General features: G+C 35.5%; 1 protein-coding gene across 1 annotated transcript in view; it reads left to right on the top strand.

Moving 5' to 3' along the window:
- The window catches only part of PHEX (phosphate regulating endopeptidase X-linked), a 256,040-nt gene that overhangs the window by 79,612 nt on the left and 159,127 nt on the right, over positions 1-17,301 (top strand). The window contains exons 6-9 of the mRNA XM_074214253.1: positions 9,234-9,302; positions 11,037-11,153; positions 13,812-13,895; positions 14,726-14,871. Of these exons, the coding sequence (XP_074070354.1) occupies positions 9,234-9,302; positions 11,037-11,153; positions 13,812-13,895; positions 14,726-14,871 (416 nt within the window). The remainder of the gene's footprint in view (positions 1-9,233; positions 9,303-11,036; positions 11,154-13,811; positions 13,896-14,725; positions 14,872-17,301) is intronic.

Here is a 17,301-nt window from a genome sequence, read left to right as displayed (position 1 = left end):
ATCCCTCCAGTTGTTCTTTATACTTTCCAAATCAAAGTAAAAGCAAACTTGTTTGAATTTAGAAAAACCTAGCTTGGATTCTACGTAAGTGTATATGTCTGGCCAATTTTAGCATGTATACTAATGTACTTGTATGAAAGAGTTAACATTCTAACCAAAATCTGGTCTTTGCTTTCTCCTGATTCCAGCTGCAAGATTTCATCTCTGGTGGTTCAACTTCTAGCTTTCCTTTTCCCACCTGGAGGCTTTTCTCAATGGCTTTCTTATTTTTTGGAAATGTATTTCTTTGGGAAGTCTGCTTCAGGACAACAAATCTACAGAGGATGCTAATATTTTAATTTCAGTTGTAGTTTTGTAAGATAGGATGTGATTTATGCAGCAACCCAAATACTAGTATTATTTGGTTACCTCCTATTTATTAGAATGTCAAACCTAAGGCATTCATCTGGAAAACTTCTATGGTATTGCCTAACTTTTAGAATTAAAAGAGTTTGGGATGCATAGGATGACTTGTCAAATGAGTCCTCCCTTTTTGACTGGCAAGGGACTATGTTCAAAAATTCAAATGTGAATGGAGTATAAAAAACCTTATTAATCTTATGTATCATTGTTATGTAAATATTTTGGTACTTTTACATTCAAAAAGACATTATCCTGTACCTACACAGAGAGAACTTACTACAAATAAGAGTTAATTTTTACTACTGTGCTCTATCTCAAGCTGCTCAGAAAATAAGCACTTGTCTAACTGAAATAATTGTTGTAAATATATATATATATATATATTTGTATGTGTATGTGTATATATATTTGTGAGTATGTGTGTATATGTATGTGTAGGTGAGATATTGGAATATCCATTAGGAATCAATCCAAACTTCCAAAAAAAAGTCTGTCTTTAATATCCTTCCCTTTACTTTGTCTGAGGGGATGATAAGAATTATGACTTAAAGGAAAGTGGAAATCTTGTGTAAATTTGATCCTGCTTGAATGTGTTGGACAGTTGGAGCTGCTTGAGTACGTGTTATTCTTTAGGGAAAACAATGATGTAAAATTGTTACCACTCAACATCCCACTTTTGTTTGACACTCCAGCTAAATGCACAAAGATGGCAGGGAGTTGTTTTATTAGAAATGAAATCTGTCTAATTTTTCTGTCCTGCCTTTCCCTACATCATTATTTTCCAGATGTTTCTTTCCCTGGATGCTTCCTATCCAGGGATTTGTTATAATTAAAATATCAGTTCATGTTTAAGTTAAGGAAAGTCTCTTATTTCCAGTAGAATGTGTTGCATTCTATATTTTTTTTCATTTTGGACTGTGATATTCAGAGTTGTACTCAATATAAGAATCAAAAAAAAATTGTATACGGTTCTTATGTCAATGCGGTCAGTTTACAACTACCTGGGAAACATCCTGGGTTCTGACTAATACTTAATGGATGTTTTGAGTTTTCAAACCCTTTTCAAAAAAACTTAATTTTAAAATTGTTTGAGAGGCTAAAGAAGGCAATCAGTGCTGCCTTAACCTGATTCCTCATCTGTAAAATGAGGAAGTTGGAATGACTGATACCTCTACAGAAGGTGCTTTTAAAATGTTTCTTGTGACAATACTTAGCTGTTCTAATTCAATTTATTTAAATGATTTTTTGAAATCACAACTTTAAATTTAATGTGAAGTATCAGACATTTGATGCTTAGATTTGACTTTAATATTGCCTTTCTTGGTATCAATTTTCTTGTGTCTAGAGTATTTCCTTTCCATGAGACTTATTCTGCTCAAGAGAAATACCAAATAGCTTGACTGTGCTAGATTTAAAGCCAAGGTAACATATATGTAATTCTATTATTTAATGGTCCAGGGTTACACCAAGGATTTTGAAGAAACTCTGGAATGTCAGCTTGATTTCAGTAACTGCCTCTGACTGAACTTTCACAGGCAAATGAAGGGGGGAGTTTGTGAGTGTGTGAGAAAGAATAGAGTTATTCCTTCTTCATTGAGGGGGACACGGCACTCCCTGCAATCTGTAAAATCTAGGTAAAATTTTTGCCTCTCCCTTCATACCATAGAAGAAGTCTGAATTTTTCTTTTTTTCTTTTATGGAGGTGCTTATTTTAAAATTTGGGTTGATATTTAAAAATATTATGGATAAATATTTTATGCAGTTTTGATTTTCTAAACTTTTTCTGTGTCATCCATGGCTTATGAAAAACTGCACCCCCAAAATTCCCATTTAATTTCTTATGCTATATGCTATATGTATATTGAGGAAAGTCTTGATATGAATGGGATAACTGTAGGTAAGAAGTAGGAAATGTGTTCTAGTTAACACCACAGAAGTGTGACTTCAGGCAAGCCACTTCATTTCTCTAAACCTCAGTTTTATCATTTGAAAAAAAATAGAGTTTAATTTTCCTAATGAGGACTCTAATGTCCCTTCAAATTCTAGAATTTAATTATTCATTATTTTATTATTTAATCTATCAACCAATAAGCATTTATTAATTCTTTACTTTGTTCAAGTACTGTGCTGAGGACTCACAAAAGCAAATCCCCCCCCCAAAAAAACCCAAACAGTTTCTACCCTCAAGCAGCTTCCATTCTAAAGATGGAGACAATAGGTATATAGAAGGAAATAATCCTCTGAAGAGAAAGCACTAGAAACTGGGGTAATCAGGAAAAGCTTCCTGCCATTGAAGATGAGTTGAACAACGTTGGGATTCTATAATAATTCTTTAATAATTATAATTCTATAAGGTAAATAGGGAGAATATTCCAAGAATGGGAGATAATGCAAAACTACAAAAAAAAGGAAAATGGAATATCGTAAAGAAGAATAGCAAGTAGCTCAGTATCACTGGACTTTAGAGGAATAAGATATAAGAATATTGGAAATGGAGGAGAAAAAAATCACATTGTGTTTTGGAGTTGACATTTGCTCTGCGTGGCCATAGAGAGCCACTAGAATATATTGAATAGAGAGTGACATGTAAGACAAAAATTTTCTAAAAATCACTTTGTTTCCTGTAAAGATGGTGGATTAGAGTGTAGAGGAATTAGGGAAAAAGTCAAATTAGAAGGCTATTGCAATAATCCAAACAAAACATGGTAAAGATATTTGTGAGAATGGAGAAAAGGTGATATATCTGAGAAATGTAGAGAGCTAAATGGCAGAATTTGTTATCTTACTGTATATATATATATATATATATATATATATATTTTATATATATATATATATAATATATATATATATATATATATATATATATATATATATATGATGAATGAGAATGAGGAACTGAGGAACACATTGAAGGGTGGAATTTTGATGACTGGTAGGCTGGGTACCCTTAAATTTAATAGGTATGTAACAGCTAGGTAGCATGGTGGATAGAATACCAGTCTTGAAATCAGGAGGACCTGACATCAAAACTAATGTCTGACACTGACTAGTTGTATGATCCATGGCAAAACACAATCCTAAATGCCTCCAAAAATATAGTTGGGACAATTGGAATAGGGAATAAGAATGGGAAAATAACTCTGTTTTGGACAAATGGGACTTGAAATACTTCAGAAACAGGCAATTTGAAGTAGTCAATAGGTGGTTGGTGATGCATGATTGAAGTTCAGGTGTGAGACCTGAAAATAAATAGCTCTGAGAATCATCTACATAGAAACCTTCAAGTGGGAGAATATAGAAAGAAAAAGGAAGAGTGGTTGGTGCATGTGACATGAAAGAATGTCCAAGATCCAACAAAGGGGACGTAGAGTACTCAATGAGACAAGTTAAAAACAAAATTAAGAGAGCAGTCACCAAAACCCAGAGGAGAGAGAGTATTTATATAGGGAAGGAGGTTAACAATGTCAAACATAGCAGAAAGGTCAAATATAAGGACTGAGAAAAGTCTACTCATTTTTATCATGTAAAGATCATTGGTAACTTTAGGGAGAAAATTTAAGATGAATGATAAAATTGGAAATAAGATTGCTGAGAATTTAGAAGAGAATGACAGAACAAGAAATAAAAGCAAGTGTAGATGGAATTTTTGAGTTAGTTAAGAAAGAGAGACTGTAATGGAGACTGTAGGGTCTAATGAGGTGGTTTTTTTAAAAGGATGGTTGAAAATTGGACTCATTTGAAAGGATCAAAGAAGGGACAAAGAGGTAATGACCAAAGATTAGCAAGAGTGGGGATAATATTGGGGCAATATGCCAGAGAAGACAACAAGGGATGAACTTAAGGGAGCATATAAAGGAGCTGGCTTGGCAAAGAAAATGGCCACTTTTTTTCATCAAAAACTGAAGAAAAGGAAGAGATAGTAAAGGATAATGGCAGAGGATTGGGAGATGAGAAAAAGATGTTAAGAAAGACCTCTTGGTGAATGTCACCAAATTTGTGCTTTTAGCTAAAAGTGTGTGTGTGTGTATGTGTGTGTGTGTGTGTGAATATTTTTGTGTGTGTGTGTGAGATAATTTGATACCAGAGTCTTCAAAAGCTGATAAGTTTGGTTTGAATGAATCTCAAAAGAAGCGATTGATAGTGGTAAAGGGAAAGTCTGGAAGTAGCCATGTGGATCAAGGAGTATTTTGATTCCCTTGCTGCAACCAATGAGTTAAAAGTATGAGAGAAAGAATAACGAGCAGTGAAAGTATGGCCAGTGATGCATTATCTTTCATGGGGAGCCAGGTATCATTGAGTGTTAGGATTTGTAAAGAAAAAGGGACTGAGTGGCATAAAATAAAATAAGGGAAGAGATGGAAAGATGTGGGAATGGGACATTGTAATCACCTTCTCAGCCTGCCTTGATACGGTGTCCTTCCTTTCATGGAATGCAAGAACAAGAGTTATTGTATTCTTCACTGGAAAGAAGGAACCTTTGTATTATGCTTATGAAGACAAGCATGATTAAGAGTCCCTAGTTCCAATTCATAATAACTAGGATTGAAGTGTGTGTGTGTGTGTGTGTGGGTGTGGGAAGAGTTGGGGAATTCAGAGGAGGAGGTTGGAAGGTCCAGGAAAGGTTCTAAAAGGTCTTAAATGTTGTAGAAGCAGCTATCTCTTCTCACCTTAGAAGCAACCACAACCAGGTCTTGGCACTGGTTTTCACCTAAGTCTTATAATGTTGTGATTGCCTGTTTGACATAGTATAATAATAGGATTAATATATTGTTCAATTGCAATTCCAATGAAATTTTGTTTGTTTTAAAATTTATAACTGTATTTCCATATACTTAGTTTTTTTTATATTTAGATATATTTTATTTTAAGCATTGAAAAGCATTATTCTGGAAAGAGCTTCAGTAAGACTTATATGAACTGATGCTGAGTGAAGTGAGACAAACCAGAACATTGTATGGAGTAATGGCAACTTTGTGCAGTGATCGAATATGATAGACCTAGCTCTTCTCAGTAATACATTCTAAAAGACTCATAATAGAAAATGCCATCCACACCCAGAGAAAGAATTATGGAGTCTGGATGCACATCAAAGCATACAATTTTCAACTTTTTTTTTCTTTTGTGTTTTTTTCCTTTTGTTCTGTTTCTTCTTTCATAACATGACTAATGTGGCAATATGCTGAACATGATTGCATATGTATATAGATTGCTTGCCATATTGGGAGGGGATATGGGAAAGAGGAAGGAGAAAAATGTGAAATTCAAACTCTTTTTAAAAAATGAATGTAGAAAACAAATTTTACATGTAATTGAAAAAATGTATTAAAAATAGAAGAAAAAGAAAAGGACTTCGCTGAAACATTCTTTAACAGGTCTTGCTGTATTGCCAAAGATTGTCCACAGCTCACAAGACACTGGGTCTACTGAGTTCTAAGCATTAATAATACAAGGGCAAAAAATAAAAAAGACAGACCCTGCACTTAGTGATTATATTTTTCTTAGGGGAAATGATAGATACACAATTTAAATAAAAAGATGTGTTTTGGGAGAAGAAGGTGATAGTATTAATGACTAAAGAGATTAGGAAATGCTTAGTGCTCCCTGAAGGGCAGACCAGAACTATATATCAGGATTGGAAGTTGTAGCCTCGAGAACAGGGACAGGTTTAACTTTCACACTTCATTCCATCTCCTGATTAGGGCTATTTTTGCTAGTTGTCTCCCATGCCTAGAACTGTTTTCTTCTTCTTCATCTTCACCTTAGTTTCTTTGGCTTCCTAGAGGTCTCAACTAAAGTTCCACTTAAGCAAATGCTTTTCCAGTCTTCCTTATTCGAGGGTGTAAGGAAACTTAAATGATAAAATGGATGAAATATACTTTACAAACCTTTAAATACTACATAAATACCAGTTATTATTATTATTATTAGCCTATAATTACTGCCTAGGCTATTGAGACTTCTAGTGAATTCCTGTCAAATTCAATCAATGTGTGTTTTTTGGTCCTTCCTTTTTGAAGAAGACCATGACATCAGGGAGATGATGCCATGATGAGCATAGGCATTGAATTTGAGTTGGGGGGGGGGCTGTGCTAAGTCACTAGCCTCACTTTCTCCTCCACAGCCATCTAGATATCTGGATCCAGTGGCCAGATATGAATCAGGATGACTAGAGATGACCCTGGATTCAAGGCAATCAGGATTAAGTGACTTGCCCAAGGTCACAGAGCTAGTAAGTGTCAGAGGCTGGATTTGAACACCCATCCTACTGATTCCTGAGTAGTGCTCTACCCACTGCACCATCTATCTGTCCTTGCTCTGACCACTGTTGGCAAGGGAAAGACCAAGCCAAAGGTTACCAATGTTTATAGAGCAATACAGTGGTATGTGTATACACATACTCTACATAATTAACAGTTTCATAAGTCTAGATAATTAACAAAACAATAAATTAAGCCTTGATTTCTGAGGTATAAATGCTCACCCTGGAAATTTACCAACAAACTTTCAAGAATTTGGGACCTGACTTTAGCATACTAGTGTCTTAATTTTAGTGCCTTCCTTTTGAGATTATTATCATTATTATTTTTTGTTGAATTTTTGTAAGGAGTGACTTGCACAAGGTCACACAGATAAGTATTTATTTAGTATCTGAGGCCCAATTTGAACTCAGGCCCTCCAGACTCCAGGGCCAGTGCTTTATCCACCATGCCACCTAGCTACCCTCTGAGATTATTTACAGTTGTAAAAGGTAATCACAACTTCACCAAAGCTTGCTTGAAAACTAGGTTTATTAAAAGAGAAATGAACATGCATGTGGAACCCAAAGAGTGCTCAATCCATACAGAAGTTTGCATTTTTGAAACAGCAGGACAAAAGAAGGAGTAAATACTAGAAATCTCCATCTAAAGAGGCAAAGTGCAGCAAGGATAGGAAAAAAGAAAAAAACCCTCCCCAAGGGGAGGAGCAAGGCAATGGCAAAAACAACATTCTTTTCCCTTGGAAAAAGTTCTAGACTATGATGGTGGGTTCATCTGCATGCGTTCCAGCTGCATATGCAGTTTCCTAGACTAGTGCAGACACAAAAAATCATTCATCTCAGTTTACCCTATATACCTTGTTTTATATATAATATATAATATACATACATATATACATACATGCATATGTACATCTGTTTTCACATTGTCTCCCTCCTTAGACTGTGAGGTCCTTGAGAGTAGGGCTTATTTGTTTTGTTGACTTTCTTTGTATTCCTCAGACTTTATAGCAATTTGTTTTGCTGCTGTTGTCTTATGCAACTCTTATGAGACTTTTCTTAGGAAAGATGCTGGAAGGGTTTGCCATTTCCTTTTCAAGTATGCTTCCATTTTACAGATGAGGAATTGGGGCAAATAGGGATTAAATGACTTTCCCAGAGTTGAAGCTAACAAGTACCTGAGGCCATATTTTTTAGGATTTTTCAAGGCAAATGGGGTTAAGTAGCTTGCCCAAGGCCACACAGCTAGGTAATTATTAAGTGTCTGAGGCTGGATTTGAACTCAGGTACTCTTGACTCCAGGGCTGGTGCTCTATCCATTGTGCCACCTGGCTGCCCCCTGAAGCCATATTTTTAAACACAGATTTTCCTAATTCTAGGCCTTGTCCTCTTTCTACTATATCATCTAATTGCTCAATGCTAGTGGGTGATTAATAAATGCTTATTGATGAATTGCTTTATAATGATAATTCATCATGTTATTACAATTTTCATTTGTTGAGTTCCTATTTGTATACAGCACTGCATACATTTTTATGACAATAGAAAAAAATCTTCCATTTAACCAAGATGTCTATAGTACAAAGTAAGAAATTTCAGCGAATTTCTAACTTTTTTGTTTATAAAAAGAAAGATTTTATTTATTTTTGAATTTTACAATTTTCCCCCAATCTTGCTTTCCTTTCCCCAACCCCCACCCCAGAAGGCAGTCTGTTAGTCTTTATATTATTTCCATGGTATATATTGATCTGAGTTGAATGTGTTGAGAGAGAAATCATATACTTAAGGAAGAAAAATAAGGTTTAAGAGATAGCAAAATTATATAGTAAGATAACAGGTTTTTTTTGTTTTTTTTTTTAGTTTTTTTGCAAGGCAAATGGGGTTAAGTGGCTTGCCCAATGTCACACAGCTAGGTAATTATAAAGTGTCTGAGGCCGGATTTGAACCCAGGTACTCCTGACTCCAGGGACGGTGCTTTATCCACTGCACCACCTAGCTGCCCCAGATAACAGTTTTTTTTAAAAAAAAATTAAAGGTTATAAGAAACAATTAAAAAAAATGAAAGATAATAGCCTTTGGTCTTTGTTCAAACTCCACAATTATTTCTCTGGATACCGATAGTATTCTCCATCACAGTTACCCCCAAATTGTGCCTGATTGTTGTGCTGATGGATGAGCAAGTCTGTTAAAGGTTGATAATCACCCCAATGTTGCTGTTAGAGTGTACAACATTCTTTTGGTTCTGCTCATCTCACTCAGCAACAGCTCATGCAAATCCTTCCAGATTCCCATCCCTCCTGGTTTCTTATAGAACAATAGTGTTCCATCACATACATATACCACAGTTTATTAAGCCATTTCTTCAACTGATGGACATTCACTTAATTTCCAATTCTTTGCCACCACAAACAGGGCTGCTATGAATATTTTTGTTCAAGTGATGTTTTTACCCTTTTTCATAACCTCTTCAGGGTATAGACCAGTAGTAGTATTTCTGGATCAAAGAGTATGCACATTTTTGTTGCCCTTTGGGTGTAGTGAATTTCTAATGACAATATTTTTATTTTAACAGCTAGATCAAGCAACTCTCTCCTTAGCAGTGAGGGAAGATTACCTTGATAACAGCACGGAAGCTAAAGCTGTAAGTTGTTTTTTCCTTTTATTTCTTGTCTTTTCAGTTCATAGTTCAATATTAGAAATGGACTATGTTGCTATTCTGAACTGGAAGTAGTAGAATATACAATTCTAGGTTTTTTTTGTGTTGACTTCTTCTGGCTTTGGTCTTTTAGGATATATGGGTGTCTGGATTATATTGATCCCCTTTATTAAAGAGATTCTTTTTCTTTTTTACATTTAAAATTTTATTATTTTATTCTGAACTTAAACATGCTCCCCCTCTTCCCTACATAAAGGTTCCTTTCCATACACACAGCAGAATATCAAAATAAGGGATTCTATAGGAAACTATGATTAGATGATATTTTTCCCCCATTAAGGAAACATTGGACAAGTAAATAGAATGGATAAGAGAGTACATTAAAAAATTCTTCAGCAGATACCAATAAGAACATAGTAGGGAACAAGTTCCTAAATGCTGAGGGAATTTGTCTTTTGGTCCTTCGTTTTTGAAGAGTCCAGTGGCATTGACCAGGTCTAACTTCTTGGGTCAGCCTAATCTGAAGAACTGGGTTAGAACTGGAAAATTTTAAATACCTTATAAAAGACTCCAAATGAATTGAATACTTCCAGAAGGTGTTTAATCTTTCTTTCCATGTTAATCTCCTCCACCTCTAAACTGTTAGAGGTCTAGTCTAATACAGTAATGAACTGGAGCACAAAACTCTTCTCTGTACCTTCTCCCTCCTTCCTTTCCCCGTCCCCTTCCTGGAAACCTGGGGTAGCTTTCTGGAGTCTGAGAGAATGAGTTCAAATCCCAGACTCACCAGCTTGGTGACATATAAAAAAGATGGGGGCAGGGAGGTGCCTTTCATTTTGGAATTGAACGGAATGAACATCTGAACTGTGAGTGTATCAAAATACTACCTCACCTTTTGACTGAGGGTCTGTTGGAACTGAACTTGTACAAAGACTTATATTGCCTTTTGACCAGATAGAAAGGATCTCAAAAGTAAGAAAGCCCATATTTAGAAAGGAAGGTATTCACCTGAATTCAAGGAATATTTCCTTTATTTGCCAGACTATTAAGTTTTCTCAAAATAGCATACTAGGAACACAATAGAATTTTTATGGTATATTCATGGAGGAAATTTTAATGTTTTTAGGGAAGCCTATCTTCTCCCTGGTCTCCTCCTCTTTGTGAAAATGAATTTTTCACAAACTAGAAAAAAAACAAGAGTTAAAAAAAGCTCAGGAAAACAAACTACACTCTTAATTTATGTACTGGTGTTAGAGTTGGTGAATTGGTCTTCCACTGTCTCCTATGTTGTTAGATCATGTTCTCTTTTAGACACTATCATTTTCCTCCTATCATTTTATTAAGATTTTACTGGACTTTTGAACTTTTGGTTATTATTCTGGATTTTTAAAAAATTGTTCAAACCCATCATCCATTTATGTGTATCTAATAACAAGTATCATAAGTTTCTTGAAAAATAGTTCTCATTGATCTGTGATGGCTGACTGCTCTGTCTCCCATGGCAACAGTCTACGAGTGGTTATCAGTTGTCTCTTTCCCAAAGTGGTGGGTGGGTGGATATGTGTGGGTGGTATTACATAAGGCTGGCACTGCACTATGAGAGCTGACTGGAAAGTGTAAGGCATTTATTTCAATTGGCATTTCTGCCCTCCCTTGTTCTGGATCCAGACATCCTAAGAGATTGTTGTCATGGTCACTTGGCTCTCCATTTTTTTCCAGTACAGAGATGCCCTTTACAAGTTCATGGTGGATACTGCAGTGCTTTTGGGTGCTAATGTTTCTCGAGCTGAGCATGATATGAAATCAGTTCTTAGACTGGAAATTAAAATAGCTGAGGTAAGTAAATAAAAGGTACCATTGAAACTGTGGCTAAAAAACTGGATTTAAGAAATAGGTCTTGAATTTATGAATCACACCTGCACAGAGAACCTATTTGTAATAGGTTCAAAATAGCTCCTTGCTGCATCCCTATTATATCCAAGAAGACACTGGCACTTTGTCCCTTGTTCTCTCTACTTTTAGGTTACCTGGGCCAAATGATTAGCTGTGTAGGGAATGTATATACATGTCTGACTCTACATGGCAAGAAGGAGAGCCACCTATGGAGATTTTTTATACGTGTGAGGGCAAAAAACAGTCCTAGGCAATTAGATGTTGCAGGTCTTTAGCAAATACCTGCTGACATAGGGACAACCCCATTCTTGATCCCATTACTTCACAGGAAGAGGCCTGGATGTAGATCTTGGTTTGGGAGAAATCAATTAACACATTCTGAATGCATCATTGTGATGGAGTCTAGGGGATCATAGGCTGGTGACCTTGCTCATGACTCTTTATCAGCAGATATATAAGAGAGAAAATTCCAAAAGATTTCTGACTCCAGAGATAAGAATACAGTGAAATCTAATTATGGAGACTACCTATGATTCCAGGGTTAAAAAGGGAGATTTTTAACAAGCAAATTTTTGAACACAGATTTATTACAGTTTTGCTAGGGTTTGGCAACCTTTTTTGATGTGACTTATCAAGTCTGAATTCATTCCCTTCTGAGGGATGGAGAGGACACCCAAATTCTTGTCCTTACCATGACCTGAACACACCTCCCTCCACAATTCTGTTTGTTGCTCCAAGAATGATAATTTTGCAAGTTTTTGTGTCATGCATTTTTGACCTTCTGGTTTACCCTCTATTTTCTACTAAATGCTTCTAGGGCTCTGCTTATAGTGAAACTGCAGGTGTCTAAGTGTGATTGATTCTGATTTACATCAGAGGCCACCAGGGGCAGAACTTGGCAGCTGGCTGCCACTTTTCCCTACTCTATGCTCTGTTTCCAAAAATACATGGGCAACTTGACTGTATTCCATTGGGAGGGTCTGATTTTCTGCTACTGCTTAGACATAGTTATCCCTACTACTGCCCTTTATACCACTAGGGAATTAAAGGGTAAGTAAAATAGATGATCATGCCCCTTGAGAAACTTTACAGGCTAAGGAAGGAGGGGAAATTAAGCCAAGGTAGCACAAATAAATCCTTTTAAACAAAATTATAGAAATGTGCATATGGGACCAATGACAGATAAAATTTATTGTGAGAAAGCTTCACAGAGAAGATTCATCCACTCATCCATCCATCATCCATTTGAGCCTAGATCAGGAAGAATGAAATTCAAATCTAGACTTGGGCTCTTATTAGTTCTGCAACCTTGGGCAAGTCACTCAACTCTGTTTGCTCAGCTTCCTTGATTATAAATTGGGTAACACAATAGCTCCTATCTCCCAAAGTTGTAAGAATTAAATGAGGTAATATTAATCCATTGTATCCTGGGTCAGCACCAGCCATCTTGACTTGTGTTTTAATATTGGACTTTGATGATTCTAGAGGAAAGAGTGAGACTAATGAGTGTGCAACTCTGCCTCTCTTAAATCCAATTCATGTGCAAGTCAAGATATCACTCATGATGTCCTTGGTCCTCTTTGAGAAGGAAGGACAAACAACAATGACAACAATTTGTAAAGTGCTTAGTACAATTCCAGTTCATAAATAGATACTTAATAAAGCTTGTTTTCTTACCCTTTTCTTTCCTTCTCTCCCTCCTTCCCTTCCTCCCTTCCTTCCTTCCTCTTTCTCTCCCCCTCCCTTCTTCCATTCTTAACTTCCTTCATTTCATCTATCTGTCCTTCCTTCCTCTCTTCTTTTCTTCCTCCATTCCTCCCTTTCTTTATTCGTTCATTTGGTCCTTCCTTCCATAGGACAGGGGTTCAAGTCTTGCTTTTGATATAATAGATTAACTGTGTCACCCTGGGCAAGTCAATTAACTTTCAGTGTCATAGGAAAATTTCTGAGACTATAAATGGTAGATTAGTTGTTGATGTGTTTGTTTCAAAGAGTTTCAGTACTGGGAAACTGGGAAATCAGTACTGTTCATTGTACTGATAAAAATCACAGATCTGGATTACTCTACTATTCCCTTATATCTCACCCCCAAAAAATTTTGAGATGAAAAGAGGGGTTACTCAACTTTATTTAGCTTTTGAAAGCTAGTCTCTTTTAGGTTATAGCCTTTATTGTCAACATTTCAGATTAGCTTATCCTAACATGTATGTTTCTTGTTAATGGAATTTCATATTTAATAAAATAAGTTTTTCTTTTTCTTTTCAACTAAGTTCTACCTAAGATGAACTTTTAAGTGGTGTCCAACTGTGAGAGGAGGAAGAGGTGAAGTCTCAAAAAAAATTACAAGATGACATAAAAGAAAAGATAGCAAGATAGGGATTTTCTAGGATGAGGGAAATAGCTGGACATTGCTCTAGACACTGAGGATAAAAGGACAAAAATGAAGTAGCCCCTGCCCTCAAGAGGCTTATTAAAATCCATGATGATGAAGAATTTTAATTTGATTGGAATCAACAATAGAAATCATAACTAGGTTCTCAGAAGTCAAATAGTAAGCCAAAAAAAGACTTTAGGAAAATAATTTTGATTTGTTTCCAACAGATAATGATCCCACATGAAAATCGAACCAGTGAAGCCATGTACAATAAAATGAATATTTCTGAATTGAGTGCCATGATACCACAGGTTGGTAAGAAATGATCTGAAAAAAATTTTCATTTTAACTGATTGTTTAAAAAAGTAAGATGTATGAATTTTTTTGGCTTAGGAAAAGTGCTTGTTAGTCTCTGCTTATCACCAACTCTGTCAGCAATTAGAAAAATAGAATGTCCAGTAGCTTGATTGATTTGTTGATGCAGTACTGATCCCTGCACATGGAGAAGATGTAGCTTTTCCTATTGTGGCAAACATTTCTAACTGATTTATTCCTAACTGATGACTCCAGATTTGGATTCAGAAGAACTTAGTTCAGATTCTGACTTTGCCACTGGGCAAATTAGTTCACTTTTTGGGGGGCCTCAGTGTCCTCATTAGTAAACGAGGAGATTGGATTAGATAATCCTCAGGGTTCTTTACAGTTTCAATATTTGATCCTATAATCTAATGCTCCTATGTTCTTTTTAGAACTTATCTGGGGGGGATGTCCAAGAGAAAGGTGAAAAAATGAGGTACCTATGTGCTGCCAAAATCTTTGCAGTCCCCAGGAACATGTTCTGTTCTATGTATCAAACAAATAAAAATTTTAAGGACTGAGAGCTCATTCTTTAGATTGGATTTATTACCTCTGGAGTAGTGATAGGTTGAATTTTGTTTTTACACCAAATTCTCTCCCAGGGTCTCAGATTCCCATTTATAAATTGAAGGGATTAAACTGGATGGCATCTGATGTCTTTTCCAACTCTGGGTCTATTATCCTAGGTTTTTAAATAATTCAATGAGTATGATCAACATGCTAGCCATTCTTTATTCATGGTTTCTAGTAACTAATCTCTGCCTTTTCCCCCTTCTCTTTTTAGTTTGACTGGCTCAGTTATATCCAAAAGGTCATAGATACGAAACTCTACCCTGACCTTAAGGATATAGGTCCATCAGAAAATGTGGTGGTCCGAGTACCACAGTATTTTAAAGATCTATTCAGGATACTAGGATCCGAGAGGAAAAAGTAAGAACTTCCTTATGAATTTCACTTTGTTTAGTTCTAAATTTTAAATCTTTTCTGTCACCTTAAAAAAAAGTTTTTTAAATATCATATTTAGTGAAAATGAAAAAAAGTCTTAGGAAAAATGTGTGGTCCTTTGAGAAAGATAGATTAGGCCTGTATTACAACATGAGTGTAAGTAATGTGCTCCCAGAAATAATAACACACCCTTGATATTTCTACCCTAATTCGCAGCCCTCTTGGGTAAAAATTACTTAGATGGCCGAAATTGTTTATTATCTCCCCTGGTGTTTATGGAATGAGCTATGTAATGATGTTGTTTTTCTGTGCTTTCTAAAGGGCTGATCCTTTTTCATTTCATTTTGTCCAAGTTCTTTGCTTCTTTCTTCCAATTTTCTTGAAGCCAACCCTGTTTTGTAAGTAAGGGTCAGCTATTTTGCAACACTAAACATCCTTAAAAAATGAAAATATAGAAGACTATTATAGGAACCTTTTGGGGAGTGTGTGTGTGTGTGTGTGTGTGTGTGTGTGTGTGTGTGTGTGTGTGTGTATGTGTGTGTATGTGTTGAATGGGAAGAAGAGTACAAATGAATAAACCAATTTCAGGAAGTGCTAGTTTTTAAAAAATGAGATTTAGGATGTAACTCTAGTATAAACCATGTATATGGTAACGACAAATCCTAATGATCCTAGGAAAGATGATCCCTCATTTTCCTTGAACTATTCAGATTTGGTTGATGAATTATTTACTTAGGCAGAAAAAGAGCCACCATTAGAACTCAGATTTTCTTTGCAAGTCTTTCTCACAAACACAAGGAGTACTGGACCTGAGTTCAAATTTAGGCCTTGTCATTTGCTTGTCAAAGGACCTGAGTTCAAATTTAAGCCTTGTCATTTGCTTGTTAAAAGATATTAAGAAAGTCACTTCTGCCACTTGGCTTCAGTTTTCACATCCATAAAATGAGAGGATTGGACTAGACAGTTGGACTTTATAGGGCACTTTAAGATTAGTACAGCACTTAACAAATACTATCTAATTTAATTTTCACAACAACCATGGAAATTAGGTGTTGTTTTCCCCCATTTTTATAATTGAGGACATTGAGACTGAGAAAAATTAAATGATTCCCTGGAGAGGGATAGGGGGAAATACACCTCCTAAGTAAAATTTATTCTGATCTACTTGAACATAAGTTCCTTGAGAGACTATAAATCACATTGCTTGGCAAAACGAAACAAAGCAAAACATTTAAAAACATTTTTAAAAGATATTTTATTCTCAATTTAAGAAATGAAAATTTTCAAAACAGAATAGATAAAAAGATAATTTCACCATGAAGCAGCAAATCTCTCATGAACAATTTGTAATTACATATCTGTAATATATAATTATATATTATATATAATATATTATATTGCATGCATAATTTATAGTAAATTATCATCTAACTTTCTTTTTTCTCCTCTTTTTTCTTCCCCCACTCCCCGCCCTGCCTTCCCTCTACAGATGACTACCATTAGACACAAATATGTGAATATATATGTAAGATCATTCTATACATACTTCTATTCTCAGTTCTTTCTCTAGATACAGATGAATCTTCTTTCAAAGGTCCTTTGTAGTTACTTTGGGTGTTTATAGTAGTCAAAATGACTTAGTCACTCAAAGTTGTTCTTAAAATACTATTACTACTACTGTATACAACATTCCCTTGGTTCTGCTCATTTCCCTCTTTGTCATTTAGTGAAAATCTATCCATACTTTTCTAAGATCATCAAATTTGCCATTTCTTACAGCAGGGTAGTATTCTATCATGACCATATACCACAGCTTATTCAGCCATTCACACAACAAATGCTTATATATATGTACAATATCTAAATGGAAATGTAATGTCCCTGACTATCCAGTTGTCTGAGGAGAAGAAGCATAGCTTGGTGGAAAGAACACTAGATTGGTTGTAAGGATACAAATAAAATGTTGGAACTGAACAGGACCTTAGAGATCATTTAGCCCAATCCAGAGGTCCAGAGAGATAAAGTGATGTGGATTTTTTTCTCTTAAGTAGTTACATCACCTTGAACAAGTCACTTAACCTCAATGCAAAATGAAAGAGTTGGACTCTCATATCCTTAGCTCACCTAATATTCTTTGAAACTCAACTAAGAAATACTTGCTCTTCATGCAATAGAGTAACTTGTTTTTTAATTTAATTTTTAATTTCCCTAGGAATTTCAATGGAAAGCTATAGCTCTCCTTACCACAGTAATGCATTAGCACTCAATGAATCAGTTTCTTGTTCCCAGGTCAGCTGCAAGTTTGTAGGTTCTATGGGAAATTGCATTAATATAGTTTCTAAAGGTGTCTAATTTACAACCAGTGACTAGACTAGGCCCTGGGAGAATTCAATATATTAGAAAATTCATCTATAT

This window comes from Macrotis lagotis, chromosome 1 (genome assembly GCF_037893015.1).
Source record: "Macrotis lagotis isolate mMagLag1 chromosome 1, bilby.v1.9.chrom.fasta, whole genome shotgun sequence".
NCBI classification, from domain to species: Eukaryota; Metazoa; Chordata; class Mammalia; order Peramelemorphia; family Peramelidae; genus Macrotis; species Macrotis lagotis.
The sequence above is the reverse complement of the archived record's forward strand: the minus strand, read 5'-3'. Positions and strand labels throughout refer to the sequence as shown.